Source organism: Aspergillus nomiae (genome assembly GCF_001204775.2).
Source record: "Aspergillus nomiae NRRL 13137 chromosome Unknown contig00094, whole genome shotgun sequence".
Lineage (NCBI taxonomy): Eukaryota > Fungi > Ascomycota > Eurotiomycetes > Eurotiales > Aspergillaceae > Aspergillus > Aspergillus nomiae.
The window spans coordinates 1-25,406 of NW_015378149.1; the positions used below are offsets into that span (position 1 = coordinate 1).

The 25,406-nt window shown below is 48.0% G+C and overlaps 10 protein-coding genes across 10 annotated transcripts; 5 read left to right on the forward strand and 5 right to left on the reverse strand.

The window, feature by feature from the left end:
* Window positions 1–2,501: 2,501 nt before the first annotated feature.
* On the forward strand, window positions 2,502–2,878 carry ANOM_004474 (CVNH domain-containing protein; the record flags this gene model as incomplete). Its single annotated transcript, XM_015549731.1, has 2 exons — window positions 2,502–2,634; window positions 2,688–2,878. 2 exons carry the CDS (start codon window positions 2,502–2,504, stop codon window positions 2,876–2,878), a joined length of 324 nt encoding a protein of 107 aa, XP_015407954.1.
* Window positions 2,879–3,474: 596 nt separating this feature from the next.
* Window positions 3,475–5,430, reverse strand: ANOM_004475 (uncharacterized protein; the record flags this gene model as incomplete). The annotated part of the gene is made up of 1 exon (XM_015549732.1): window positions 3,475–5,430. One exon carries the CDS (start codon window positions 5,428–5,430, stop codon window positions 3,475–3,477), a length of 1,956 nt encoding a protein of 651 aa, XP_015407955.1.
* A 1,074-nt stretch (window positions 5,431–6,504) lies between these two features.
* abp2 (putative ARS binding protein Abp2) lies at window positions 6,505–8,894 on the forward strand (the record flags this gene model as incomplete). Its single annotated transcript, XM_015549733.1, has 2 exons — window positions 6,505–7,155; window positions 7,206–8,894. The coding sequence occupies 2 exons, from the start codon at window positions 6,505–6,507 to the stop codon at window positions 8,892–8,894; spliced, it is 2,340 nt and encodes a 779-aa protein (XP_015407956.1).
* Window positions 8,895–9,480: 586 nt separating this feature from the next.
* On the reverse strand, window positions 9,481–10,094 carry ANOM_004477 (uncharacterized protein; the record flags this gene model as incomplete). The annotated part of the gene is made up of 3 exons (XM_015549734.1): window positions 9,481–9,814; window positions 9,869–9,921; window positions 10,023–10,094. 3 exons carry the CDS (start codon window positions 10,092–10,094, stop codon window positions 9,481–9,483), a joined length of 459 nt encoding a protein of 152 aa, XP_015407957.1.
* A 774-nt stretch (window positions 10,095–10,868) lies between these two features.
* On the reverse strand, window positions 10,869–11,566 carry ANOM_004478 (uncharacterized protein; the record flags this gene model as incomplete). Its single annotated transcript, XM_015549735.1, has 2 exons — window positions 10,869–11,396; window positions 11,462–11,566. The coding sequence occupies 2 exons, from the start codon at window positions 11,564–11,566 to the stop codon at window positions 10,869–10,871; spliced, it is 633 nt and encodes a 210-aa protein (XP_015407970.1).
* A 621-nt stretch (window positions 11,567–12,187) lies between these two features.
* On the reverse strand, window positions 12,188–12,959 carry ANOM_004479 (uncharacterized protein; the record flags this gene model as incomplete). Its single annotated transcript, XM_015549736.1, has 2 exons — window positions 12,188–12,814; window positions 12,867–12,959. 2 exons carry the CDS (start codon window positions 12,957–12,959, stop codon window positions 12,188–12,190), a joined length of 720 nt encoding a protein of 239 aa, XP_015407971.1.
* A 1,107-nt stretch (window positions 12,960–14,066) lies between these two features.
* ANOM_004480 (ketohexokinase) lies at window positions 14,067–15,303 on the forward strand (the record flags this gene model as incomplete). The annotated part of the gene is made up of 6 exons (XM_015549737.1): window positions 14,067–14,113; window positions 14,175–14,571; window positions 14,640–14,798; window positions 14,852–14,913; window positions 14,968–15,078; window positions 15,132–15,303. 6 exons carry the CDS (start codon window positions 14,067–14,069, stop codon window positions 15,301–15,303), a joined length of 948 nt encoding a protein of 315 aa, XP_015407978.1.
* Window positions 15,304–15,761: 458 nt separating this feature from the next.
* Window positions 15,762–18,785, forward strand: ANOM_004481 (uncharacterized protein; the record flags this gene model as incomplete). The annotated part of the gene is made up of 3 exons (XM_015549738.1): window positions 15,762–16,003; window positions 16,072–16,920; window positions 17,693–18,785. 3 exons carry the CDS (start codon window positions 15,762–15,764, stop codon window positions 18,783–18,785), a joined length of 2,184 nt encoding a protein of 727 aa, XP_015407977.1.
* A 1,016-nt stretch (window positions 18,786–19,801) lies between these two features.
* Window positions 19,802–21,148, reverse strand: ANOM_004482 (Rab family GTPase; the record flags this gene model as incomplete). Its single annotated transcript, XM_015549739.1, has 4 exons — window positions 19,802–20,349; window positions 20,407–20,487; window positions 20,551–20,940; window positions 21,124–21,148. The coding sequence occupies 4 exons, from the start codon at window positions 21,146–21,148 to the stop codon at window positions 20,219–20,221; spliced, it is 627 nt and encodes a 208-aa protein (XP_015407976.1). The 3' UTR covers window positions 19,802–20,218.
* A 744-nt stretch (window positions 21,149–21,892) lies between these two features.
* ANOM_004483 (putative Chromo domain protein Chp1p) lies at window positions 21,893–25,049 on the forward strand (the record flags this gene model as incomplete). Its single annotated transcript, XM_015549740.1, has 4 exons — window positions 21,893–23,101; window positions 23,178–24,062; window positions 24,118–24,443; window positions 24,497–25,049. The coding sequence occupies 4 exons, from the start codon at window positions 21,893–21,895 to the stop codon at window positions 25,047–25,049; spliced, it is 2,973 nt and encodes a 990-aa protein (XP_015407975.1).
* Between the last annotated feature and the right edge of the window lie 357 nt (window positions 25,050–25,406).

The window sequence follows — 25,406 nt, forward strand, 5'->3', positions numbered from 1 at the left end:
TACAGACACTACAGACACTACAGACACTACAGACACTACAGACACTACAGACACTACAGACACTACAGACACTACAGACACTACAGACACTACAGACACTACAGACACTACAGACACTACAGACACTACAGACACTACAGACACTACAGACACTACAGACGACAGACACATAAAGCAATATCGGCGTATGGCCGCCATAAGATTTCCTCAAGAGACTTGCTGCATGAGACAAAGGCCTCGATTGGCCAAGCTGCCAGCAATTTCGAGATTTGTTTAAGTGCAGCGCAAAATGCATCAACCATGGTATGCCTTTATCCTTGGATACAAAAAGCTCTATCCAAATGGTAGACATAGGGTAGGTCTTTCGCTTCCGACACACTAGTGTTCCATTATTTGCTTCCTCGGCAATGCCCGTCAATAAAGCCAGAATCTACACTAGGCTATTCAGCGTAACCCAGTACTATGCAGAGCGTAAACGATCTAGCCGAAGCTGCCAGGCCTACTGTGTACCAACTACCCCGCCAATCTTACGTAGATCACAACCCCGCCAAAGATCGTCATGTCTCAATGGAGACCATGACTCGAGCAAACCAGACATAAATTCTGCTATTTATACGTCGTGTTTCATTCCGCGTCGCACTATTTTTGGAGATGGCGCCGCTGCCTGCGTTACGTATGTTCTACCACCACATTGCGCTACATGCAGCTGAGCGTTTGCCTGTCCGCCAGCCAAACGACCGCTTAGACGCAATACCTACAATTGAAACAATATGATGCATTTCACACTCCACGCAGCTACTTACAGCCAGTAATTCAATTCCTGGGTTCAGAGTAAGGCTAAAGTCGACCTGTCAGCGTCTACGCGAAGTATATCTTGTGTCAACTAAAACCTAATTATGAATCCACCAGTATTTTCTTGTTCTAGCATTCATACTATAATGCTCTCGAGAGTCCTCATCTCATGGGGCCGAAATGTATGGAGTACTAGTATTGCAGAGGATAGACTGAAGTGGCAACGCAGCGTTTACGAGAAAGCACACGTAGAACTCCACTTCAAACCAAATGAGAGTACCAGTACTTATATTAGGTACTAGCCTATCAGAGCGTGCCTCATACCGCCAAAATTCCCAGAGTAGGAGGGGGAGGAGTGTACTAAATGTCCATAGCGGCAAGTGGGTGCTTTCCATAGGATCTCCCAGATGCAGAGGATCGATGTTTCAGAAATTAGAATGCATCGCCTACATAGCGCCCGAGAATTGCGGTGAAAAAAAACAAAACTAGCCAGTGAGAATCTTTAGGTACGGTGGACAATATTTGGGCCATGGAGATGCGCTAGCGGCTTTGCAACAGACTACTCCGTAACCTGATCGTTTATCGAAAGGCCACTGTTACAGAGCTACATAGTACAGGACATACGGAGTACCCAATTGCGACACAAGGTTATATTTAGTGGCGCTATAGGGCGCTACGAGGTATCCCAAGTGGGTCCGGCGGGTTTGGTCAATAACTTGAGGGCTGACTGTGAAGTCGGTGAGAAGTCTGAAACGGGAGGGGCAAAAGGATAACAGCAGAAGATGAGGGAAAGAAAAAGAAAAGGAGATCTTCAGAAACCTCGCAAAAATGGGCACATCACACCACTTCAGCCGAAGGCGACTTTCAGGGACCTATTGAATTTGTTTACCCTAAAAGGAAAGTCAGCGCTTCCCCCGGGGCCGAACGTAGGGCTAAATTTTAGATAAAATTGCAATATCAGACAAGGATCGCGCTGCTGTCCACCCGCGAGGAGAAAGCAAATTGACTAGCCTTATACCCCTCACTCCATTATCGATACGGAGTACATCTTGTAGCTCTTGGTTGCAGGTCATTTATCCGTTCCAAGCACCATGATCTGGTACATCTCCGGATGTGACTTTTCCCACGTAGCGAAAAGAAACCTGGCATGCTTATCGATGAAGTAAAGGGCGAATTAAGTGGCGCAGAGCAAACAAGCGTGGTAGAATGCAGGTCTCGCAGCAATCGGCCTCCAACAGCTGATCACTACCCCTCCAAGGTCCACTACTGAAGTGTGTCTGCCAAGAGACCCCATCTAGTTGCACTAGGTGGGGGAGCCTCTCGCCATTTTTTGAGGAGCCAATCTGATACGGGTTCCTCGTACGGCAAGGATCCATCGTACCAGTTGCCTAGGGAAATAGGAGAAGGGTACCGTGGGAAAGGGTCAGAACTAATCTTGTTGGAGTCCAGCAAAGTCAAATCGGTATCTCAGCTCCCCACCGACGTCAATCATGCGCCAATTCAACAAATGATTGGAAGCCATGTGTAATAGTGTATAGGCCGGAGTAGCTTTGAAGACGTTGACATATGGGGGAGCCGTTCCACCCGTGGCAGACGTAGATATAAATACCAGCGGCATCTCTTTCTCAATCCTTTTTTTCAGTCTTCTTCCATAATTCACCATAACACAACCACCATACATCTCCTTGACAACCAATTCCTTAGCCAGCATGGATTTCCAAAGCAGTGCTCGAAACATTCGTGTGGAGGGAAAGAATGCCCTGGTTGCTGAGCTTCGATGCGCGAACGGTGAATGGCGCGAGGCCAGAGTGAATCTGGATGAGCATCTCGGCAACGAAAATGGTACTCTCCTGACATCTGCGAACATGAATGACTAGCTCTAAATTGTATCATAGGCCACTTTCAATGGGGTGGTCGGGGCTTCTCCGGCTCTGCCGAAGACGTCCATTTCGCGATCGAGGGCGGTGCGAATGTCCCTGTGCTCCGCGCCAGTTTGCGCGATGTGAATGGCAACTATCAACCGCGCGATGTCAACCTTGGCGAACGTGTCTCGAATGATAACGGATACTTTAAGTTCCAGTACTGATAGTGTGTGTGCGGGGTGACCTTGAGTGAGAGGGCGTTGCTAACGAGGCTGTAGTGGTTATGATATCATTTGACGATGGCTGGAAGGGCGCCTGCGAGGCGCATTCTGCTCTAGCATATAGCTACAAAGCATCATTACGGTTCATAAATACTTGTTGTATCTAGCAGAGCTCTTCGATATATGTGATACCTTTGAACGCAAGCCCCTCCTGGAATCATGTCTCTACCGCAAGAGCCATGTATCAAGTAAAATCATTAAAGGCACTTGAGTGCCCTAAATACAAAACAAAAGGCCACTGCCAGCAAGGTAATAAATGAAAACTGCCAACCCATATACCTCCATATCGCCATCCGTATCAGAACAACCTGTAACTCTAACCCGAACTCCTTGAAAGCATCACAGACCCCCGGGTGTATCACATGGTAAAGAAAGCCTGGGCATGAAAAACAATACCGACAGAAGCACAAAGCAAGGAGCAGGGAACCGACAATGGAAAGCACTCCATGGCAACTTCTTGACAGCAAACTCGCGCAATGCAGTATATATATAGACAAACAAACAGATGGGGAAAAAAATGGAGAGGACCGAGTCGCCTTTCACCATGCGTGGGTGGTATCTCCCGCATCCATATCATATCCGTTCCAATCTTCATCACCACTGGCCTCGTCATCAAGAAAATCTTCCTCATTGAATTGCGTCTCACTTGGGCGTTGATTGTCGATGCGAACCATGACCACGTCACACATACCTTGTACAACTAGCGGCTTTTTGTTATCGTCACTGTCAGGCGTTGCACGGTGGGATGCGCTCAAATCAGCATCATCCTCAACCTCAGAAAGCTTCTGTTGAGCAAGGCGGGCGCTTTTTCGTTTCGAGGGTGTCGAAAATCCACTACCGTGAGGATCTGGCTGAGAAGTAGTATTATCTTCACCTATGCTAGCAGCCGAGCTACCAGGTAGTGGCGGCCGAGAAGCAGGAGGAATAGTGCTAAGTGTGGTATCTGGAAGTGCACTGCGCCTTAAGAAGACCTTCTCGAGCTTGCCAATCCATTTTTCTCGAAAAGATGCACGATCGCGCCACCCAATCTTGAGAATCGCGCTGATCACTAAGCGGCGCAAGTTCCGTAATTCATGAGCCGCGTCAAGAAGAGATGTAAAGAATACATCCGCTGTCGTATCGTCCCACTTGCGTAGCTGTATCAACTCAATTTCTCGCAGAGTTGATGGCCATGTTGGGACCTCTGAGCTATTAAGAAGCTCGCTGAAATGAGGTTCGACGTCATGGTAACTAGACAAGTCATGTATTGAGATGTCCATCTTAAACTTTTCAAGACATCGACAAGACTGCGCCAGGCCTACTATAAAAGACAGGCTCAAATGGCGATTGTGACTTAGAGCTAAGTCCCGAAGGTGCTGGCCATGGGATGCAAGAAATGCACTAAGGTTTGCTGTAGTTACTTCATCGCAGTTGTTTATCGTGAGCGACGTCAAGTTTGGAGGTAAGTTGGGCAAAAGATGCTCATTCACAATCGAGCACTCTAGAAATTCCAAGCGAAGTAGTTCTGGGAGTTCTTTTAGCGCTGTCGCAAGAACAACTTCCCTCTCGTTTGACACATCAGCAGGGTCGTCCACGTCAGAATCTTCTGAGGCAATATGCAGCAACCTGAGCTCCCGTAAGCCACTGAATGACGCTTGAAGGTGTTTTTCCATCATGTACGGAAGTAGCGCCTTTGTTTCCATGAAGCGGCTGTTCCAATCCCAGCTGCGCAGGCGGATCGAGCTTGATATGAGCGACGTAAAAAGACTTTCAGGATAAGCCCATTTCGTCCTCTGCCAGAGAGGGAGACCGACAATATAGTCGTCACTATGATAGAGCCGTAACGTTTTCAGCTGGGGTGCTCTCTCTATCAACATTGGCAGTTCAAAATATCCCAAAGTCGGGCCACTTTTGTATGATAGAAGGATTTCTGCATCGATGTGTAACTCTCTAATCTTGTTAACGTAGTTCGTCGAAAGAGACTCCTGCGGTTTGGATAACAAGTTGAGCAGGCCGTGCGCTTTGGCGGGTGGTATCAGAGGGGGACAGTAGTATAGAGCAGCCATCGCAGGCTCGTGGAAAGTGCGACAAAGTAGAGAGACATTCACAAGCCATTGTACTGAGCTATTTCTGGTTGCAGTTTTCTCATCCACTAGGGGATATGCAGCGCTATAGAATATATCGAACAGTATGTGGTAAGGAAGGTTCTGCCAAGGGGGGATGACACCCGAGCTCACGGGCGGGCTAATATCCTCCTCCACTTTCCTTCGTTTATTGAGAGGCCTACCCAATTCCAAGCGCTTTTTATTGGAGGCTCTCTTCGACCGCTGAGTTTGAGATCTCGTTTCCACAGTCCGTTTACGTCGGGGCCTATTTAAATTGCGGTGACTTGTTGGTTCGGTACGCGGATACGTTCGAGTCGAGGCTTCAACGGGTACTGAGGTCTCCGGTTCCTCATCGCTTGCACCCCCTTCAAAATTGTCGTCCGTGGATTCTTCGCGATATGATACGGGCATGCGATTCAGATCGCGTGGGCGCAAGGAAAGAGAGAGACGTCTAGATTGTTCCTCGTCGGAATTGGGGTCTTCATCAAGTCGATCTTCTGAGCTGCTTTCTTCGTGGTACGATTGAACTTGCGTGCGGCTGGAGCGAACAGGACGAGACTGCTGGAACGGCCGACGGTGAGATGAGCTATATAAGGAGCCATAGCGAGTGGGCTGGTTCGCCCTACGAACAATGAGGGGCGAAGCAGAGAGGTACTATATGGCACATGATCTGCGAATGCGACAGCGCTCGACCGAGAGCTCGAAGGGAGGTATTAGTAGATTAAAGTCTACTGCAGTTCGAGGCTCGACATCGGAACAAAGAATAAAGGCGACCGTACGATGCAGGTGAAGTAAGCCGAAGATTGATGCAATCAGTGGAGCGTGAATGCTGGTCTGGAAGGGGTGGAGTTCATGGGCAGGTTTATCGATAAGAAAATCGAATCTGTCATTGAATGATGATGACTCGGGATTGAATTGCCTGATCGCCCAGGCGCGGTAAAGTAACCCCAATCAGGGATAGCGGAGCATGTGACTGGGGCCAAAGACCAAGCAAAGGGCCAAAGGCATTGACAGGCATCAACTCCCCCGCCCTGAGGCCACAACGCTAGGCCGGGATGGGCATCGAGGGGAATCCCGAAATAGAAACAGTCAGCTCCTCCCAGTCTATCATCGGCCTTCTTTAAAGCGCCGCCGTTCTTCCAGCCACCTTCTCCTCTTTTCTCCTCCGTGGTGATGATGGCGCTCTGTTTTCTCCAAGGCTTCTGCCCACATGGATTGCAATTTCCGCCATTGAATGTGTATGCGCTACCTGCTATATAAATACAATACTTGTCAATTCATGCGCTCGACTGGGCTGGTCCCTAAGCTAAGCGCGCTCATTTCGATCTAATTATAGCCTACTGTCTATACACACTCGACTTCGAAATCTTTGCTTTTGTCTTTGCCCATACCTATGATACCCAGCTATTTATTCAGCACGCACCAATCATCCTTATCCTATTGCGCCATTGTTTACTTGAGGGAGTCTTAACTTGTCGGTTCACAATGGAAAGCTCGTTTCCAAATGTCATGAATCCATCGGAGAGGAGCGACTTAGGGGCGCCGCCGATGGTTGTCCAGCAGTATGCAAGGTATCCACCTACATTGGAACCTGGATTGCATAGCGCTTCCTCTCTAGGCAGTGCTCGCAGCAGGATGGCGGCCTCCAAATCTCCCCCACTTCATCGCAAAGCAACTCCGCGCAGTATACAATCCTCGCCGACAGTTCCGCGACCGGCCATTCCCCCATCAGCTGCTGCACGCTCGGGGCCATCGATGTCCCCTCCAGTGTACGATCCTCTCCGCCAAAGACAACCGCCTAGAGAGTCCCTAGACCAAGCAGAGTCGCGATCGCTGCCATCCCGTGACATTACAGATGAAACCATTGATGACGCTTACGTGATGTTCATTTTCTATTGTAATCCAAATGTGCCTCTGTCTGTAGACACTAGCGAGCTGCGGAAGACTTTCCGGTGTCCCCCACGGAGTGACGGCAAAAGCTTTAGTATCTTCACGCTTTGGGAACTTATTCGGAAATTAGACAGCAAAGAGTTAAAAACGTGGATATCTTTGGCGACTGAGCTTGGGGTGGAACCGCCTGATTTGGAGCAGGGGCAAAGCACGCAAAAGGTTCAGCAGTACGCTGTTCGCCTAAAGGTCGGTCGAATGTTTTATCTTGTTATGAGACCCTTACTGAAATATCATAGCGTTGGATGCGAGCGATGCATGTTGATGCTTTCTTTGAATACTGTCTCGGTCATCCTCACCCTTACTATACTCAGCTCCCCGCCAACAATGCAGTGGTCAGCGAGAGCCGCGACGGTGTGCCTTTAGAAGAGGACCTGGCGTTACGAGCCCTCGTCCCTCAATGGAAACCCAAACGAGGCAGAAAGCGAGCAGAAGAGAGGGAGAGTCTGAATGATAGATCATCCAAACGACCACAACTTGACACCTCTGTGGGCATCATACATACGAGTACATTCCCAGCCCACTCGGCGACTTTTCCTCAAAGTGCAATTCCATTCAGCGCCTTCCCTGAAGAGATCGAGCCAACCGATCCGTGGATAGCAGCCACATCCTCATTTGGAGCGAATGGGCCGTCAGGAAACCCGGTCACTCAACAAGGCCAGGATCTTCGGTGGAGATCCGTTGAACGAGAGGCTTCACCTTCTAGCTACCCGCACTCTGCAATTCTCCCCAGGGGCCATCATCCATCCGACGTATTTCTTCCTCCTACGGAGCCTCGGTCTGCAGTTACGCCCTCCTCCGAGAAGTCACGCCCTAAACGGCGTCATGGCCCAGCTGTCTCATCTGCCTGGCCGACCAACAATGGATCGTCTACTGGGAAAACTCGAGGACGGCCTCCCGGTCGCGGGACTACATCAGGTCCCTTTTCCTCTTTTCCAGTGAACCCTAGTCGCTCCGAGCCATCCCACTTACATAGCTCCAATGCAAGACCTCCTTCCATTGTTTTAGATCAGGATCCTTCCGGTCGCTATTCCAACGCTCAATACCAACAATCTCCTACACCCTTTCCTGGTGGTAACAGACCAAACAAACTTCAGTTGCAAGTCCCTCAGCACCCAGGCGCGCCAGTCCGTCTCGCGACACCGCCAACACTAATGGTGAACGGCGTCAACAATGCATCTTTTAAAATTGAGGGACACCAGCGTAACAGCGCTTCAGCTCCCCCGCACGACACTACCGGCGCAGCAACGAACGCTCCAACTGGTGCACATCGCAGTACCGACCCGAATGTGGACATTTCGTCCGATGAGCTTGTCCGTGTGCTCTCCAGTGACTTGCTGCGCGGAAAAGTAACTGGTCGCCCCACTCCTTTAAGTGTCGAAGAGGCCCGAACACTCTCTTTGTCTATGATCGCTAATTTGACTGCTTCATATTCTCAATTGCCTTTGGGGATGCCGGTTCTTTTGTCAGCTCTGCATCTCGGGCTAGGGCAGCATTTTGGCTACCCTGGGGTAGCAGAAAGTGCGATGGCAATAGATATTAAGGCGACGACTGTGTCTTCCGTCGATGCACCAGTGACATCTAACAATGAGGAACGCTCGTCAAATTTCACCTATACTGTCTCTCAGGAATATAAGCATGGACTTCGTTTCTCGACGAAGGTCACTTACGGTGATTTCAATACCAACAAGCTGGAAAATAACAAAGCCGGAAATGCGCCCGGAGTGCCAGAGGACCTGGACAACAGCGTCGCAGAAGTGAATAGCTCGACAGATGGCGAATTTGAAGTGGATGGCGCAGAGAATGCTGTCCCAGAGTTGACCTGGAAACAACGGTATATAAAGCTTCGCTCCCAGATGCAGAAAAAGGAGCGTGCCCTGTCCCAGTACAAGCGCAAGATTCTGGAGTCTGTGATGGCAGACATCTAAGTCATTGCTACGGTGGTAGGACTCAGTTCGCAGGAAGACTGACTACCGACTATGTTGTGTTATGGATGTTATCTTTCTTATTTGCTTGATGCCTAGCTTCGTTCTTTAACCGATGTGATCTAGACATGGTCTTCCATCTGTTTTCCTGGAAGCATTCTGTTCTGTGTTTGATTTAGGTTTCTTACAGATACCCCTTGAGCGACCTCGTTTGTGTCCGAATTAAAGCATGTTATAGAGCAATACTTAAGATAAGATTGAGAGCTCTTTGCACATACGTCCATGCGTGCTCCTTACGTGAAATGATTTTGGGCCTTTGTACTTCGTAGATTCTCAATAAAATAGGAGAACCCCTTCGTCATGCTAAAGCAAGTACCCAGTCTTCAAAACATTGAAAGCATATGAGCCCATCTCCAACTGCAGAGAAAAAGAAGAAAAGAAGAAAAGAAAAGAAAAGAAAAGAAACAGCCTAGCTAGAACACACCCAATCGCCAGGCCAACAAGACAGCCTCAATAGTCTTCCTTCACCTGAGAAGCTTTCAAACATCCGCATCACAATCCTCCTCCTCAGCCTATACCCGTCCCACCGTCAGTCAGCATTACAGAATTGATCAAATAAAGCATCATCACTAACCCCGAGCACAGCCTCGTCGATCTCAGTTTCCTCTCCAGAGGAATGCTCTTCAACCTTTTCCAAGTCAGTCCATAGCTTAACCAGGGTTTCCGCGAGGGCAACGGTAACCACCTTCATCTCTTTCCCCTTCTTAGCAGCTGCCTTCTTGGACGCTGCTGGTTTCGGCGCTGTCTTGCGCTTCGCAACCGATGACTTGGTAGTCTTTTTTGGGCTTGGGGTTGGGGTATCGGCTGAGGATCCACCAGGAGCGTTGCTGCGGCCTTTCGAGAGGCGCTCGTAGCGTTTCGCACTGGTTGATCATTTAGAAAGAAAAGCGAAGAAAAGGACGAGTGGAGGGACTTACGCCGCTCCTCTAGAGACAATGCTGCATTCTTTCGCAACTTCTCCGAAATCAACCTGTGAGTGAGGCAAAATTGCATTGCAATCAGTCCTGGATGCTCCAAGTAGAGGTTTGAACATTGGCTGTCAACACAGTATATGCGTGTGTGCTTTCTTACCTTGCCGCCGTTTGCGTGACGGACGCAGCTAAGGAGGAATTCAATCTGCTCCGAGTCGGTGATTGTAGGCATGTCGAGTGGACTTTTGACTGATGTGGCCTTTACAAAGAGGTAATCAGCTCAAAGGACTCTTAGAGAGTACGTAAGAGTAAGCTTGTAGGGGGAGGGTTGTTTGAGTAAATAGAAGGTGAATAGTGGAAGGGAAGAGGTTCGAAGGGGAATAGAGGAAGAAGTAACACTGAGGTTTCTTAGACGGATGACAGGTAGGTGCAATGACATACACGGTGCAGTGAATAAATACAGTCGAGCGGCGATGCGTTAGTTCATTTGTCGATTCTTCTTGTCTTGACTAAAGCGCATGAGATGAGCTCCACTTTCCAGACTCATCGTTGAGCTACAGAGAAGTTGGCTAGGAAGTAGTTCTTTGGATCTACTCACTCTAGATTCAGATCCTACTAAATGGCTTACGGGTGTTACTTTCACTACAATGTCAGTGGAAGTTAGCTCTCTTAGCTGAACTTCATATGGCTTGAGAATCAACAGGTGGCTCTCATTTTCAATATGTAACATCTTGTAAGCCCAAATCGCCTGTGCAGTATCCCCGGTATTAAACTGAGGGTGTAGATAAATTCCTGTACGAGTAAAACACAAAACGAAATCCCCCTCTACATGGCACCTTCAGTAGATCAAAATCACAGGGCCCTCTGGGGCATCTGAAGTCATTCAGCGTAGAAAAATAAATCAAGACCATGAGTGTCTACTAGGGAAGGTTAGCCGTGGGCACTGTAAGTCGGATGATATTAGACTCACGAAAGGACGAGTGCCTGGCAGATTCAGAACATCCATCTACGCTTTTTCGAAGCCCTCGATGTCCTCATACATCTCCATAGCATCATTGACCGCGTTAAGGAGATTAACGTCAATGCTTTCGTCCTTCACATTTTCAGTCTTGACCGTCGACTCTGAAGTTGCCTTTGAATGCTTGCCTCCCTTCGGGGCTCCAAGATCAGTAGCTGGGGTAGGAGTAGAAGTCACTTTGGCTCCCTTCCTGGCCCCTTTCTTAGGGGTGGCTTTGACCTTGGGAACTTCAGCGGCGATGATAGTTTCAGCCTCGGAATCGTCGGTGATGAAGGGGTCTTCGAATTCTCCGCACTTGGTGGCTTTTTTCTTTCTTCCGACGCCGGGGCCCTTGCGCTTGCCTTTCCCGGAGGGGGTAGTGGACACAGAAGCAGTCGAGGTGGCACTCGCATTTGATGGCTTAGTGGTAGCATCGAGATTGGGAAAGCCGTAGCGCTTGCGGAGGGCACGGAACCTGTTGGCGACAGATGAAGTGTTGGTATAGCCCATCGTGGCTCCAACGTTGGTCAAATTGACCTGAGCAGATATCAGCTATGCCAGTTCCAATGGCAGTACGGCGTGTACATGGGATATCTACTTACAGCCCTGCTTTCATCGATGTTTCGCAGGCACTCGATGAGGAATCGGCCATCTTGCTGGCTCAGAAATTCGCACTCCTCAGACGTAGAACTCTGGCCAGATGCCATGGTCTTAAATTGCTGGTCGTAGGGATTAGTTGAATTATAGGAAGCTTTAGTTAAAAGCAATAATGGAATGTAGAATGACCTGTGTTTTCATTGAACCATGAAAATGAGGTGAGAATAGCAGGTGAGTGTGAAGCTGAATGGGTGTGAACTGTAGATGAGAAACACACTGAAAGAGGTGAGAAGCTCAGTGGTATACTTTTGCACAGCAGTAATGCAGTGGCTGGGTGATAGTATTTCAGACTTCCTCCAGTTCTGTGGGCGTTGGTTTAGTGTTCTATGAGCGTGTCATTGGTTGGTGAATTGCGATGACAGTCGTCACAGTGATGGAGAATTATTGTTATAGAGACAAAGTGATATAACGAAATCACTTTCTATACACTAAAGCAAATACGCATAGAATTTAAGACTAAGTAGATTTCATTATCTACTCTGGCGCACCAGGCTTCATATCTCTTGTCAAAAAATCCTGTGGTGTCTCTTCTGGTAACAAGAGTCCAGGCCTACTCTAAAGGACACAGTAGCTATCTCCACCATAATGTTGTAACATCTAAAACAAGTGTGCATATTAGACAAATACACAAGGCCACTATAGACTTGTATACAAGTACACAAAAGGCCTCGTCAATTCTTAGGCTCTTCAGCAATCTTCAGTCCAGGCGCAAACAGGCCACAATATTCCACCTCGCTGCCGCTTAAATTCACCACCTCCACTTGTGGCTCTTCCACCTTGACAAAAACGTCGCTCAACCTATTCTCCTCGTCCGGCTCCAACTTTGTAGGAGGCCAGGAATAAGCTGGACTTGGTTGATGCTCGAATCCGATCGTAGGGCTCAAGAAGCTCGGTGTCACGCTGTACGTTGTCAATTCATTAGGAGACACTGTCATTTGGGAGTGAAGAGGGGTTATTGTCCGGGCAGGCGAGTCCGATATGATATGATATGTGGCCACGGGAATATCAGCCAAAGCAGGGAACCCTTGGGCATGTGGATCGGTCTTGATGTAAGAAGTTGGCTCGCTGGTAGACGCCTGAGGTTCTTGTTTGAGAACCGGTTTTACATCGGAAGAATTGGCTTCTTTCAGCAAGTCTGCCTTGCAAGAGCTTATTTTGGACCCCTTCGGGCCTTTTTTGTTACGCGCTCGTGGTGTTGATGTGATGCCTTCCATCTGCTGCCTGAAGCGAGAGTAACGCATTCTGGCTGCATGACCGTTGGAGATTTCGAGTTGACTTGCAACGAGGCCCCAGTCAATCTGCCCGGTTGATTAGCTGGTTGATATGTCCTAGCTCTGGAAGTCAACTTACTGATTTGAGATCAAGCTGTTTGATTATGGTATATAAGAACTTGACAGTCGGACCATCAGTTGGCATGGCTTTGCTACGTCGGACGGTGGACATGGCTGCAAATCCGAATAAGAGACGGCCGGTAATTGAATGGGGAAATCAACTATGTGCTTAGCAGATGCTTGGGATGTGCTGAGAAACTGGAAATCTGGAGTTGACAGAGAACATGCACTCTGGTGCACAGATGGGGGTATATATAAACCATTTCCTCCCAGGTGTTGGAAGTATCCATTAGTATTAATCAGAACGGTAACTAAACAAAGACATATTGTTATTCCATCATTAGACTTAATTGAGAGAAGCAAAGGGCCTTTGTCATCCACAAAGAATGAACGGATGGCTTTTACAGGTCCAGAGACGCCACCTGCATGTCTCATCTCCTCCATCCTGGTAAGCTAAGGAATACTATATCAGTACAGAGAAACTAAGTTCTGGGCCAATCTATTTCACTGCACATAAAGCACAAAGATGCAGGTTTCCTTTTGTGACTTTGTGTACTAGTATCACGTGGGGGTGTTTGCCCTGAACCAAGTATATCCTTAAATCTGAAGGCAAATAGCAGATAATGTTGAATTCGAAATATCTTATAGAGAAATATCTAGTCAATAGAAGACAAAGCAAACAGAAATAGATCCATGGGGGGCAAGGAAATTGTGACCGCGTATGTAAACACGCCGTTTTCATTAATCTTTTGTTAAAATAGTATGTGTACATAGTCAAGAATATTGTGAAAATAGCACTTCTATTCAATAGTCATTGTTCTTTGTATGTTGAGTACTAGTCCCTGCAGCTTTGTCTCAGTAAACTCTCATTTCGAGCCATATCTGCCCTGGAGTACTATTCTGGTGCAGGGTTCAATAGCTTTTCCGCTTTAATGCTTCCAGCGATAACCCTATGGCTGATCACATTGATTAGTGTGATAGTCTAAGCTGTCAAGTGATTACTATACTTGCTTTCAATTGTTCTAGAGAAGCAGAACAAAAAGTACAATTTCCATCTACTTCGACTATAGGGTTTGATATGGCTGCAGAGGGTGGGTCATGACTAATCCTATCAACGACTGCCCCTCCTCCCCACATACTCACGAATGCTCATACATCTGCGTATCCAACAATTGTCACAAGAGGTTTTTGTAAGAAGATTGATCACTCTGCTGTCAGAATGTCTTTAGTCGCCATAGGTGCATGCTATGTTGATACTATCTTAACGTTGGTTGGCACCACCTTCACCCGGCACTTAAGTCCACACTAGCTCATTATCTTTATCCAGAACCCCTCATTACCCTGGCGAAGATGAAAAGCTACGCGCTACCAAGATCTCACGGCGGCGAGGAGGCAATTGCCCCAATACTCTCGAGGTGCTCCAGCAATTGACTGGGCATGGCCCGTCACAGACCGAGGTATCTCTGAATCTTATTGCTGTGCTGCCAGCAAAGTCTTCTATTGCATCTCAGCAAATCCAGTCTGCCTTTGAGCCTCGCGTTCAGCTCAGTCATTGCATCTATCGAGAGCAATATGAAGAGCCGGCTTCAAGTTATATCATCAAAAGCCAGTCCTCTGGGAGCAGGACGATTGTTAACTACAATGAGCTCCCCGAGATGACGGTAGAGGAGTTTAAACGAATCGCAGACGACCTAGGCTCAAAGGCAACATGGTTCCATTTTGAGGTCAGTCAACCCTTGAGATTCCTTGTCATCGATTATCGCTCTTTCATACTTATAAATCGTACATCTAGGGTCGCATACCTGATGTCACTCTGGCCTGTATACAATATCTTCGGCGACATTTTCCATCTTTACGAATCAGTGTTGAAGTAGAAAAGCCTGCACGCGAAGGCCTTCAAGAACTGGCTATGGAAGCTGATGTTATCTTCTATTCGAAGAGCTGGGCTAAGGTAATCTCACCTGCGTCTACAATGTTAAAACGATTTTACTAAGAGCTAAACAGGGAAATGGGTACACATCAGCCAAAGAGTGCCTCCAAAAGCAATCTCTGCTTACACACAAAGCGTAAGTGTCATGGTTTCTTTGCGCCGTCGCGAACAGGCTGACTCGAAATCTCAGGCAATTTCTCTTCTGCACATGGGGCGAGGATGGGGCTGTAGCGTTAGAAACAAGTTCTGGTGACGTGGTCCACAGCCCAGCCTATACTGCACCAGACTTCAACGTTGTTGAGTAAGTTATTGACAAGAGCCCACGCTGAACCAATCTCGCTAATTCTATGTAAGCACTATTGGCGCTGGCGACACATTTATAGCTGGTATGCTTTACGCCTTGATATGTCGAAGCGACACTTGGAACCTTTCACAAAAGGTAGCTTTTGCGAACCGGTTAGCAGGCATGAAAGTAACGCAAGAAGGCTTCTCCGGTCTGGAAAGAGCGTTGAACTCAAACCCTTGAGCCAGAGGTTTACGCGTGTATGTAACATAGTTCAATATCAAAGTTAAGCTCGCTGTGGGATACAAGGTATGGAGAGCCGAAACTAAATTCAGGAAATTTTAGTAAGATATAACTGCAGGAAGTATATATATTTAAGACTTAGGGATACTTGCCCTTTGAAGCTAGCTGAATCGCCTCATGCTATATTACGTATCAAGTCACCTTACTCAACAAATGATTGCAGCAACCATAATATGACTACAAACGAACGACTCCCTGCTTGAACATGGGCTTGATGATGGAGGTACCTCCAATGAATTGCCTTCTTCGATAGTGTCACGTGCGAGATAAACTGCGACTGAGATTTGGAAGGCGGTGAGGGTCAGAAAAATATTCTGCCCGCAACTTTTTTGGAAGCTTTTCGCTGCGCCGATCAACAACTTAGATTTTCTCTAAATCAGTTTATTCTACAATTCAAAATGGCGGCAGTATACAAGTCAGTGTCTAAAAAGCAGGCTAAGCAGCTTGCCAGAGAGCAGGAGCAGTCCGACTCGGACGCAGAAATGGCCGACATGGCTGACCTTCTCGCCGACGCCGACGATACAAGCGACAGCGAAGAGGAGGAGGAAGAAAACTTGGAATCAGCCAAGAAGCAGCTTGCTGCTGGATATATGCCAAAGACTCGGGTTCTGATGTTGACTTCCAGGGGTGTCACATCTCGGTATGTCCACATTGTCTCGGTCCGAATTGAACAAAAGGAACGGTATTGCTAATTGGTTTTGATTCTAGCCATCGGCACTTGCTCGCAGACCTTACTGGTTTACTCCCTCATACCCACAAAGAAAGCAAACTCGATACTAAAAAGAAGACCGCTGGATACAACTTACTTCTGAACGATCTCGCCGACCTTCACTCATGCAATCTCATTTTCTTCCTCGAGGCCCGCAAGCGTGGTCAAGATTTGTACCTCTGGCTCGCTCGTCCCCCTAACGGACCTACGCTCAAATTTCACGTTAACAACTTACATACTATGGGCGAACTGAATGCTGGATTCAGCGGCAACTGCTTGAAGGGTGGTCGTGGTATTGTGGTTTTTGATCGTTCGTTCGACGAACAAGGTCCGGTTATGAGCCAGCCAGGCAACGAGTACCGTGGACTGGTCCGGGAGATGCTGCGGGGTGTCTTCTCCGTCCCCAAGCGTGGCGTCAAGGGAATGAAGCCTTTTATCGACCGTATCATTGGTGTATTTGGTGTCGACGGCAAGATCTGGATTCGCGTGTACGAGATCAGAGAGTCCGAAGCCGGAGGCAAGAAGAAGTCAGAAGACGGCGAGGAAACTGTGAAGCCTGTACCCAAGGGCAAGGATGGTCTACCGGAGGTCTCTCTTGTCGAGATCGGACCTCGTTTCGTTTTGACGCCAATTGTCATCCTGGAAGGCAGCTTCGGTGGCCCTGTTATCTACGAGAACAAGGAATACGTGAGCCCGAACCAGGTCCGTCACGACATTCGGATTAGCAAGGCAGCCCGCCACACCAAGCGCAGAGACGCGCAAACCGACCGTTTCGCTAAGCGGACAAACTTGGGATTGGGAGAAGGCCAGCGCAAACCTGATGCATTGGATAACAGGCAGTTGTTCGCGTGATTGTTTGCTTTCTTCCGTTTTTTTTTTTTTTTCATTCATTTTGTCTCTTCTTGTTAGTGCTATTAGACTCGATATCCTAAGGGGATGTACATGTGTTTGAGATGCAAGGGGCACCTTATCATGGTCTAAAAGGCGTCTGGTGTGAAACAACATAATAAAAGTTCAAATGTCATGATGAATTCGAATCCAAGTCCTTCCCCTAGCTGGTGGGAGTCTCTCAATTGTTTAAGCTGAACTATCGCATTAGGGCATCGTGCTGCAGGAACCGTGCGCCTTTGACAGGATGGTACCATAGCAACCAGGTATTGAACTTTGTTTATCCTGAGAACTTAGTACATACTTCATAAACTCTGAATGATATGATGCCTACGGAGTAATTGTAAGGGCGGAGATTAGATAAGCGCTGATATATAAGAGTCACAACATCCGCTGGGCTCGACTCTATCCTTCCCTCAACCAACCATGGCACCCTTCTCGCCGCTCAGCCCTCTGCGGCTGTCAGGGCTTGACCTCCATATCACCATGTGTTCTTGTTTCTCTAGGGACCAGATTTGTTTTGTTTTGAGGAGCCCCAAGGGCGGGGTTTCGACTTAGTCCAACTTGCGATCGCGACGGCAACGCTGGCTTGGGCAGCGACTATCCATTATATTACACAAAATCTACTATCCAACTGTGTATCTAAAGTACTTACCTTTTGCGCTTCTATAATAAGTCAGCAAGGTCCGTGTCCTAAGTTATTTTGGTCGTGACCACAGCTAACAAATGTAGCTCAAACCATATAGCAACCATGTCATTCGATCATCTGGCCACGGAGCTATTGCTCCATGTATTTCGTTCCTGTGAAACAATATCCGACATTTTGAACCTCGCATCAACCTGTCGACGACTTCGAACTGTATTTAACAGATCCAATAAGCTCCAAACTCTTGCCGATATTGCCGAGCGCGAATTCGGACCACTAGGCGAGATCATCCAAATCGTAACGCAAAATGCAAGCCAACCAGCTCACTTAATACGCAAGCCCCCCATGACCGATCCCCTCTTTAAACAAATAGTCCGAGTCGGACGCGTAGCTCAGAAATGGGAGACGATCTATCCCGTCAAGAAATGGAAGGTGGATTATGAAAACCGACGATCATTGACAGACGCCGAGCGATTCCGCCTTCGCCGAGCTATCTATCGGCTATGGCTCTACCATCGCGCATTCCATACGCGCACGCATGATCGCTTCAGCCGTAAGCTCCCACATGTCGTTACCGAGCGTGCGCAGCTCCTGCATAACTGGTCTACCCAGGAACTGGCCGATATCGAGGATGTGCGACTCATTATCGGCGATGTCGTCCAAAATCATATTTGTCCTAGTAACGGGACGATTCAGCGAAAGTTTCGCAAACGATTCCCAGAAAATCACAACCAGTTGGCATTCAATATCCATCTGAATTATCCAGCGCCCAGCTCTCTTGGGTCTTCCGGGCTCTTTGATAGCCCGAATTCGGTCGATCAATACTACCATACCGCGCATTCTGCCAATTTTACTGAGTCGCCGGCGAAATATAGATCTAGGTTCCGGAATGACTATTTCCATGATCCCGGCGCTGAAGGCTGGGGGGATGAGATCCCTCACTACTACGTGGTCCAGGACATGATGAAGCTCGATCCAGGCCAAGTGCTCTGGCTGCGCGAACATGCGCCTCTTAAAGAACAGGTAGAGGGCTATGTGCACTCCCTGGGAGACTGGTTTCGCGACAACGGAGAGACATTCGGGGATACACTCGAATGGGTGATGAAAGAGAGAGGCGATGATATCGAAGAGTTCAGGGCGGCCATTTCAGACCGGGAGGTGGGAATCGTGTGGGATTAATGCATAGCATAATTGCGCCATGCACTATCCGAACCGTAATGCGGAGCTAGCTACCAGTGTACCTACGGTACTGTACTGTAGTCACAACCATATCTGCCTGGAATCTGGATACCTCGGCATAAGCCAGTAAGGGTCCAATACACCAGTATTCAGAAATCAGGGATTCCACCGAATAAATCCCGCACATAAAGCCACCGCATGAACAAATCACCTCCCTACAGTAATTTCCAATCCTCCCAAAAATAGAAAACAGCAAAATAATACAATCTCCCATCCACCGGCTCGGCCGTTATCCAAACGTTCTGGAATCCAAATAACCTAATTAAACCCTCTCCCTCAGACGCCCCTGATCGGCCCACCCTAAACCACACTGGGGGCCGAGAATCCGGCGCTGTCGACTGGGGCTCTGGGGCATCAAGAACCAAGAACCAATGGGGGAGTTTGCGGTGGGTTTGCGAACTTCAGTGTGGGATTTAAGTACTAGGGCTAGTGTGATTAGTGCGTGCTGTCTTGTGGAGACATTCTTTTCTCTTGCCGCGGAATATGATTCTGGTATGGACAGGATTTGTGTGTTGTGGCACTAGGGAAGGTCATGTAAGGATGATGGTGCAGGCGATCTGTAGGTCCATGGGTTGCTGACTCGGACCATGGATCTGGTCTAGTTTCATTATTTTGGTTTGCTTATGGTACTCCGTACATACGTGGACAATCCAAATTTCTTGGGCCTCTGGCTTTTTGGACGTGGGGCTCCCGCTGCTTGGTCGGTGGGCCTTTCGAGACCACCGAGGTGTTGATGTTCATTCTATTCCGCTTGCGATGATACTTTTTGAGTGCTAGTTGATATTAGTATCTGCGACCTATGCGTTAGTACTCCCTAATTGCTAGTCAATAGTTGGTAGTGAAACATATGGAAGCCGCTGGGCTTAGTGATTGCTAGTGTTCAATGTAATTCGTCATTACCAACTATGATAACCTCATACATGAATTGCTTTGGCACTGTACTACGTAGACGCCGACAAGAACAAACCCAAACTTCGTTTCGATAATTGACCAGAGTGTGGGAAGGGTACATGGGATGTGTAAAAAAATTCAGAGAAGGCCAAAGAAGCGTGCCAAGGCGAAGACATGTCCGTAGAAGACAGAGAATAGGAAACTGTTAATTCCATAAAGGGGTAAGAAGGAACCAGACAAAGGATAAGAAAGGGAAGGGGAGGAAAATCAACAGAATGATGTCTAGGATGTGATGTCCCACAAGCATCACCATACAATGACCGTGTCCCTGGATGCCGTTCCCAACGTTCCTCTTGTGTATCATCTCCGCGGAGGCTAAGTAACAGACAAAAAGAAAGATCAAGACCATTCGATTATCACATCACAGAATAAAATAAAAATCGTTGCGGTAGGCGTGTCATCCCCTAACAGTAAGAAATCATCTAACAGCAACCCTGCTTCGTCTCAGGGTCCTGCGAAGGGTTGATATCCACCACCGGACGACGGTCGCCAAGACCGGCCTGGCCCGAGTCGCCATTCTCAAAAGCCTTGCTGGAGACAATCCGGTAGATTTCTAAGCGCGCGTCAGCATGACGAAAAGAGAAGCCGGGCAGATGTGTATATTGCTAACCTGTGAGGATGTTCTGGAAAGCCAGCTCGACGTTGCTCGCGTCAAGGGCAGATGTCTCGATGAAGGAGAGGTTGTTCTCGCCTGGGAGCAAGTTAGCGAGCCACAGGTAAAGGTCACTCACGCTTCAAGGTGTCCGAAACTTACTGGCAAACTGCTTAGCTTCTTCGGTTGGGACAGCGCGCAGGTGTCTCAAATCGCTCTTATTTCCCACAAGCATGATGACAATATTGGAATCTGCGTGGTCCCTGAGCTCTTTCAACCACCGGTTAACGTTGTCGTAGGTTTGATGCTTGCTGATGTCGTAAACAAGAAGGGCGCCGACGGCACCACGATAGTAGGCAGAGGTAATGGCGCGGTAACGCTCCTGGCCAGCAGTATCCCAGATCTGCGCCTTGATCGTCTTAGAATCGACCTGAATAGAACGGGTTGCGAACTCCACGCCGATGGTTGACTTAGAGTCCAGGTTGAACTCATTGCGGGTGAAACGACTCAAAAGGTTGGACTTTCCAACACCGGAGTCTCCAATAAGCACCACTGTATGATAAGAACCGCAAGTTAGTGGTGCTATTCAACGAGGGAAAAGTCTCTATAGGTGTGGATCTTTCGGCGCTTCTGCGGGGGGAAGTGGCAACTTTACCCTTGAAGAGAAACTAGCGAATCACCCAATTAGTTATACACAAGACAAGCACGCAGCGAAAGGATGGACAGAAAAATGACATACATCATACTCGTCGTTAGCCATGATGAATTGTTGTGAGAGCTTGTCAAACCCTAAAAGTGGTGAGGTCTGAGATTTGGGGGACCTTCGACGTGGCCAAGTTAAATAGCGATTAAAGCAAAACCGACAACAGTGCGAAGGTTGATCCTGGGAGGGGTTGTGTCTCGTCAGTTGACTGTTTGAAAGTTGCAGCCTAGATAGCAGCCTGAGGCGAACCAATGCCGCGAGAAAAAGGGTAGTTAGATAAGAACTCACGGCGGCGGGTATGTTTCTTGGTAAGGGGAAGACAGCGAAGCAGAAAGATAGGAGGTTATCCAGATGTCTTTCGCTCCCCTGCCACTCCCGTGCTCGTCGCGCTGCCGAGCGGACACTCCCAGTTTGGGGATAGTGGCTGGGTCACGTGTGCATTGGGCACTGGACTTCAAAGAAAATCATATACCAGAGCGCGACAACAAGAGGCGCGAGGATGACTGCCTCTTAAGGATGGTCATGGATTCCTTTTGATGTATATTATACCCATGCTTGATTCCACATGTTTCTTGTTGGCCTTTGCCAAGAGCGGATTCACTCATTATCGGGCGGGCATACACCCGGGTTTTCTACTATCTATGGTGATAGCGATCATAGTTTGACCCATCTTTGTGCTTTTTTTCTTTGACAAGTCAGTTCCTTTGGCTCTCTCCATCAAACTCGATCTATCTGCAGCTTTTCTGCTAGCACCTCCTGCTTGATGCACTGCTGTTCTGGCAGTGGTGCTCTTTGGTGGCAATGACTGAGGCTAGCGATGATGATATTTCTCTCACCTCGACTGTCCCTAGCCCGCCGAAGGAGAACTACTATGTGGATACAATCCACGCCGAGCGTGAGACTTCACAGGGAATTGAATATCTCGTAGGATGGGCAGATTATCCTATCGAAAGGAGCAGTTGGGAGACGGCTGCCCAGTTTGACGATGAGCAGACTCTGTTCGACTGGGAGGAGAAAAAAAGAGAGATTGCAGCAGGAAGGCTGCAAGAGTTTGATATCGGTGATTTCAACAGGCGTCTGTATGAAGCTGAACAAGCCTGTCAAAACCGAAAGCACAAGCGACATTTGAAGAGAGAAAGGCTTGCGAAAGGGCAGCTGGGGCTATCAAACACTGGTTTATTCAGCTCCACGTCAAATGGCTCTGGGCTCGCAGATGCCGATGTAACGCTAAATTCTTGTGCTGATACTGCAAACGTATACTCCAGCAGAGCGACAAACCAGTCTCAGGTCGGGCCTGCCCATTCTCAATCTATAAGTGGTGGGCTAACAAGACCACCCCTAGTTGGATTTGGGACTGGTCGTGGTGGTATAATTCGCTCTCGGCCTCGGAGATCCTATGATGCTGATTCTTCTGCTCCTCCCAAGACGTTCAAGTATTTATCAACAAAGAACAGATATGAGAAGGCAAGGGCTTATGAGCCTGCACCAGACGTCAGCAAACTTGAGCTTATGAGGCCATCGGAGTGGTCCTCTACTCCTGCCGTCCATTGTTCCAATCCTGGACCTCAGTATAATATCAGCCCCAAGGGGCAGGAGCCAGGTGAAAGCCCAAGAAGGACGATTAGTGAAGTCCCCGATATTGACACATCCGTCTCTCAGCCTCAGCAATCTCGCGTTATTGATTCAAATAGGTCAACCCACAGTTCGCCTGTTTCCGACAGGCCTCGCCGTTTGTTTGATGGATCACAGGACCTCTATCTCCCACGACGAAGGCCTGGTCCCGAGGCTAAGTGGATGAAAAGGGGAAGAGGAGGTTATTTTGTCAATCCCGGAGAACTTCTATTTACTATGTATTATGGGCCCGATAAAAGGGAGATTGGTGAATTTAGGATGTGCGGTTTAGACACCATCAGGAGAACCAGATTTCTTAGGACTAAGAAAGGTCACGCCCTCGAAATTTGGTTTCAACACCTCTGTAACCTTACAGACTACAATACTCTATGCAAAAAGGTGAGTACTACATATAAAGGCTGGCTTGCTTGTTGCCTTAAGATGAAATGAGTCACTAATGACATTGTTTTACCAGACAGCAAATGCAAAATATTGGAATGGCTGGGTTGAGGGGTTTGACGATTCTGAACCAGACATCTATCGCTTTGCGAAAGACCTCAGCCAAAAAGGTCTGGTGGCTATAAGTATGCCTGAAATACCGGGCCATGATGTATTACTTGCATATCCACCAGATTCCGAGGATTTTGGTTTCTTGGATGGGGACTTTAGAGGCCCTGGTGACGTCTTTCTCCATACTGCTGTGAGAAGTCAACTAGGGCCCATTGAGCGACTGGCTCTCGGTAATTTACAAGGACAACGTGGTCACCTGACAGACGCAACTACTGTGATAGTGAATTCTTCACGGACTAACACTGTTTTTGCAAACATACAAGCTTCTGAGGCACAAAGAGAGCAGGCTTTTTTAAACCAAGAAAATGGACCTTCGATTATCGAGGCTCCTAATGCACGCATAGGCCTGGAACCGAGGCCGCACGCAAACCCAGCTACGCCATTGGCGAATCGTCGCACTTCGAGTGATTCAATACCAGTTCTGCAGAGGAGGTCATCTGGGATCGACCACATGGATATTGATCAGGGCTCTAAAGACCCCACGGCGGCTGCTAATAGTAATAAAAGGCAGCCATCACTGGGCGTTCAACTTCCTTTTGACTTGGACCATGAATTTGAGAAGAGATTCGGGATGACGTTCCAGACGTTGGCAACAGTGGCAGAGAAACGTTTAGCAGGGTCCTTCTGTGTACTGTTTCCACAGAGCTCAGGGGGCATTGAAGAAGAATGTCAAGCGGTTGTTGAATTTCTCAAAGCTCACAATAGTGACAAGCACAGGGCTATTATTTACTCTAACCGCACTCCTGAAGATTGGGAAAAGTTCACTCAAGCGAAGAATGGAGTCATCTTGGTATGTGTTACCACAAGTAGCGTTATCAAAATATAGATATGCTGACATGGGCCAGGTTCATGAAAGCTTTCTGGAATTCTACAGGCTGCACGGCCTTAATAACTTATGTCGCCAGTCCACATTCAACTTTTGGAGCTTCTCTTTGAACAAAGAATTAGGTGATAATCAACCGTATTTCCGGCGCATGTTCCAAACGGGCGGGGTTCTTTTGATTACTGCAGACTACATACTGAGCGATCCGAGAGGCACTGTCGTTGTCCTATCTTGGTTCGAAGAGTATGCGAAAGGCAGGTATCCCGGAACATGGAAGCTAATGCTACCCCCGGATGTATTAAATTGGGTGCAAAAACAGATTGAGGTCACCGTGAACTCAAGATTTCTGTAGGTCACTGTGTATCACCAGGTTTGATTATACGGTCTAATAATAATATCAGATGGCTTGGAATGTACCACCTCATTCTGCAGATTACTGCCCTCGGAGATGCGAAGTCCCGGAATATCCTCACCGGCGCCGAAGGAGGCTATACACCAAACACGGTCATCTCTCCTTCGAAACTGCCGGGATATGGTTTTCGTACAGATGATGAGATCCCAGATCTCCCCAAAGACAAAACCCTAAGCCAAGAACAACGGAATGCTGATCACCTCATTGAGTTTTATGCTGGCTGGGCCCTGATCAACTGTTACCAGTTCCGAAAGTTCCTGGTGCTCACAGCCTCTTCGCTTCCACGATGGGACGAATGGCAACACTTACAAATCTACGTCGGCTCCTCAGCAATCATGAAATCTCTGGAAATCAACTATAAGTTGCATTGGGAAAAGCTTAAGCGTTCTGCGGGATCGAATTCCCACTCAGAGAGGGGTTCTCAGACCCCTTTTACACCCCAAACTCCTAGGGCTGGTCCTTCGAGCGAGTCAGCTACTTTTAGAGCGACGTCATCCTATATCCCTCCCCCCACGTACCGCTACCCCGAGCCATATCAGTGATCGAAAAGTGAACGATCTGTCGGTAATTGAGAAGTGTATGCTCGATCCGGAGCTTCAATTGCGTTCTATACATTCACGCTTGTTACATATCTTAGGATACCACTGTAATATACAACGATCCCACGCTTATGGTTATTTTGCACCGAGGAGAACGAGGCAATGATTGATATAAATAATGCAACTCCAGTGGCTGCGTATAAGGAACCGTCAAGAGAAACCAGGCTAAAGCTGTTATCCGAAACGCCATACATAACACAGAAAATTCAAGGAGACTGGTATACTAGAAAACAAAACATCAAAACATCGCTGAAGGTCAAGCAATGCACGTCACATATACAATATGCGCTCGCAATGTTT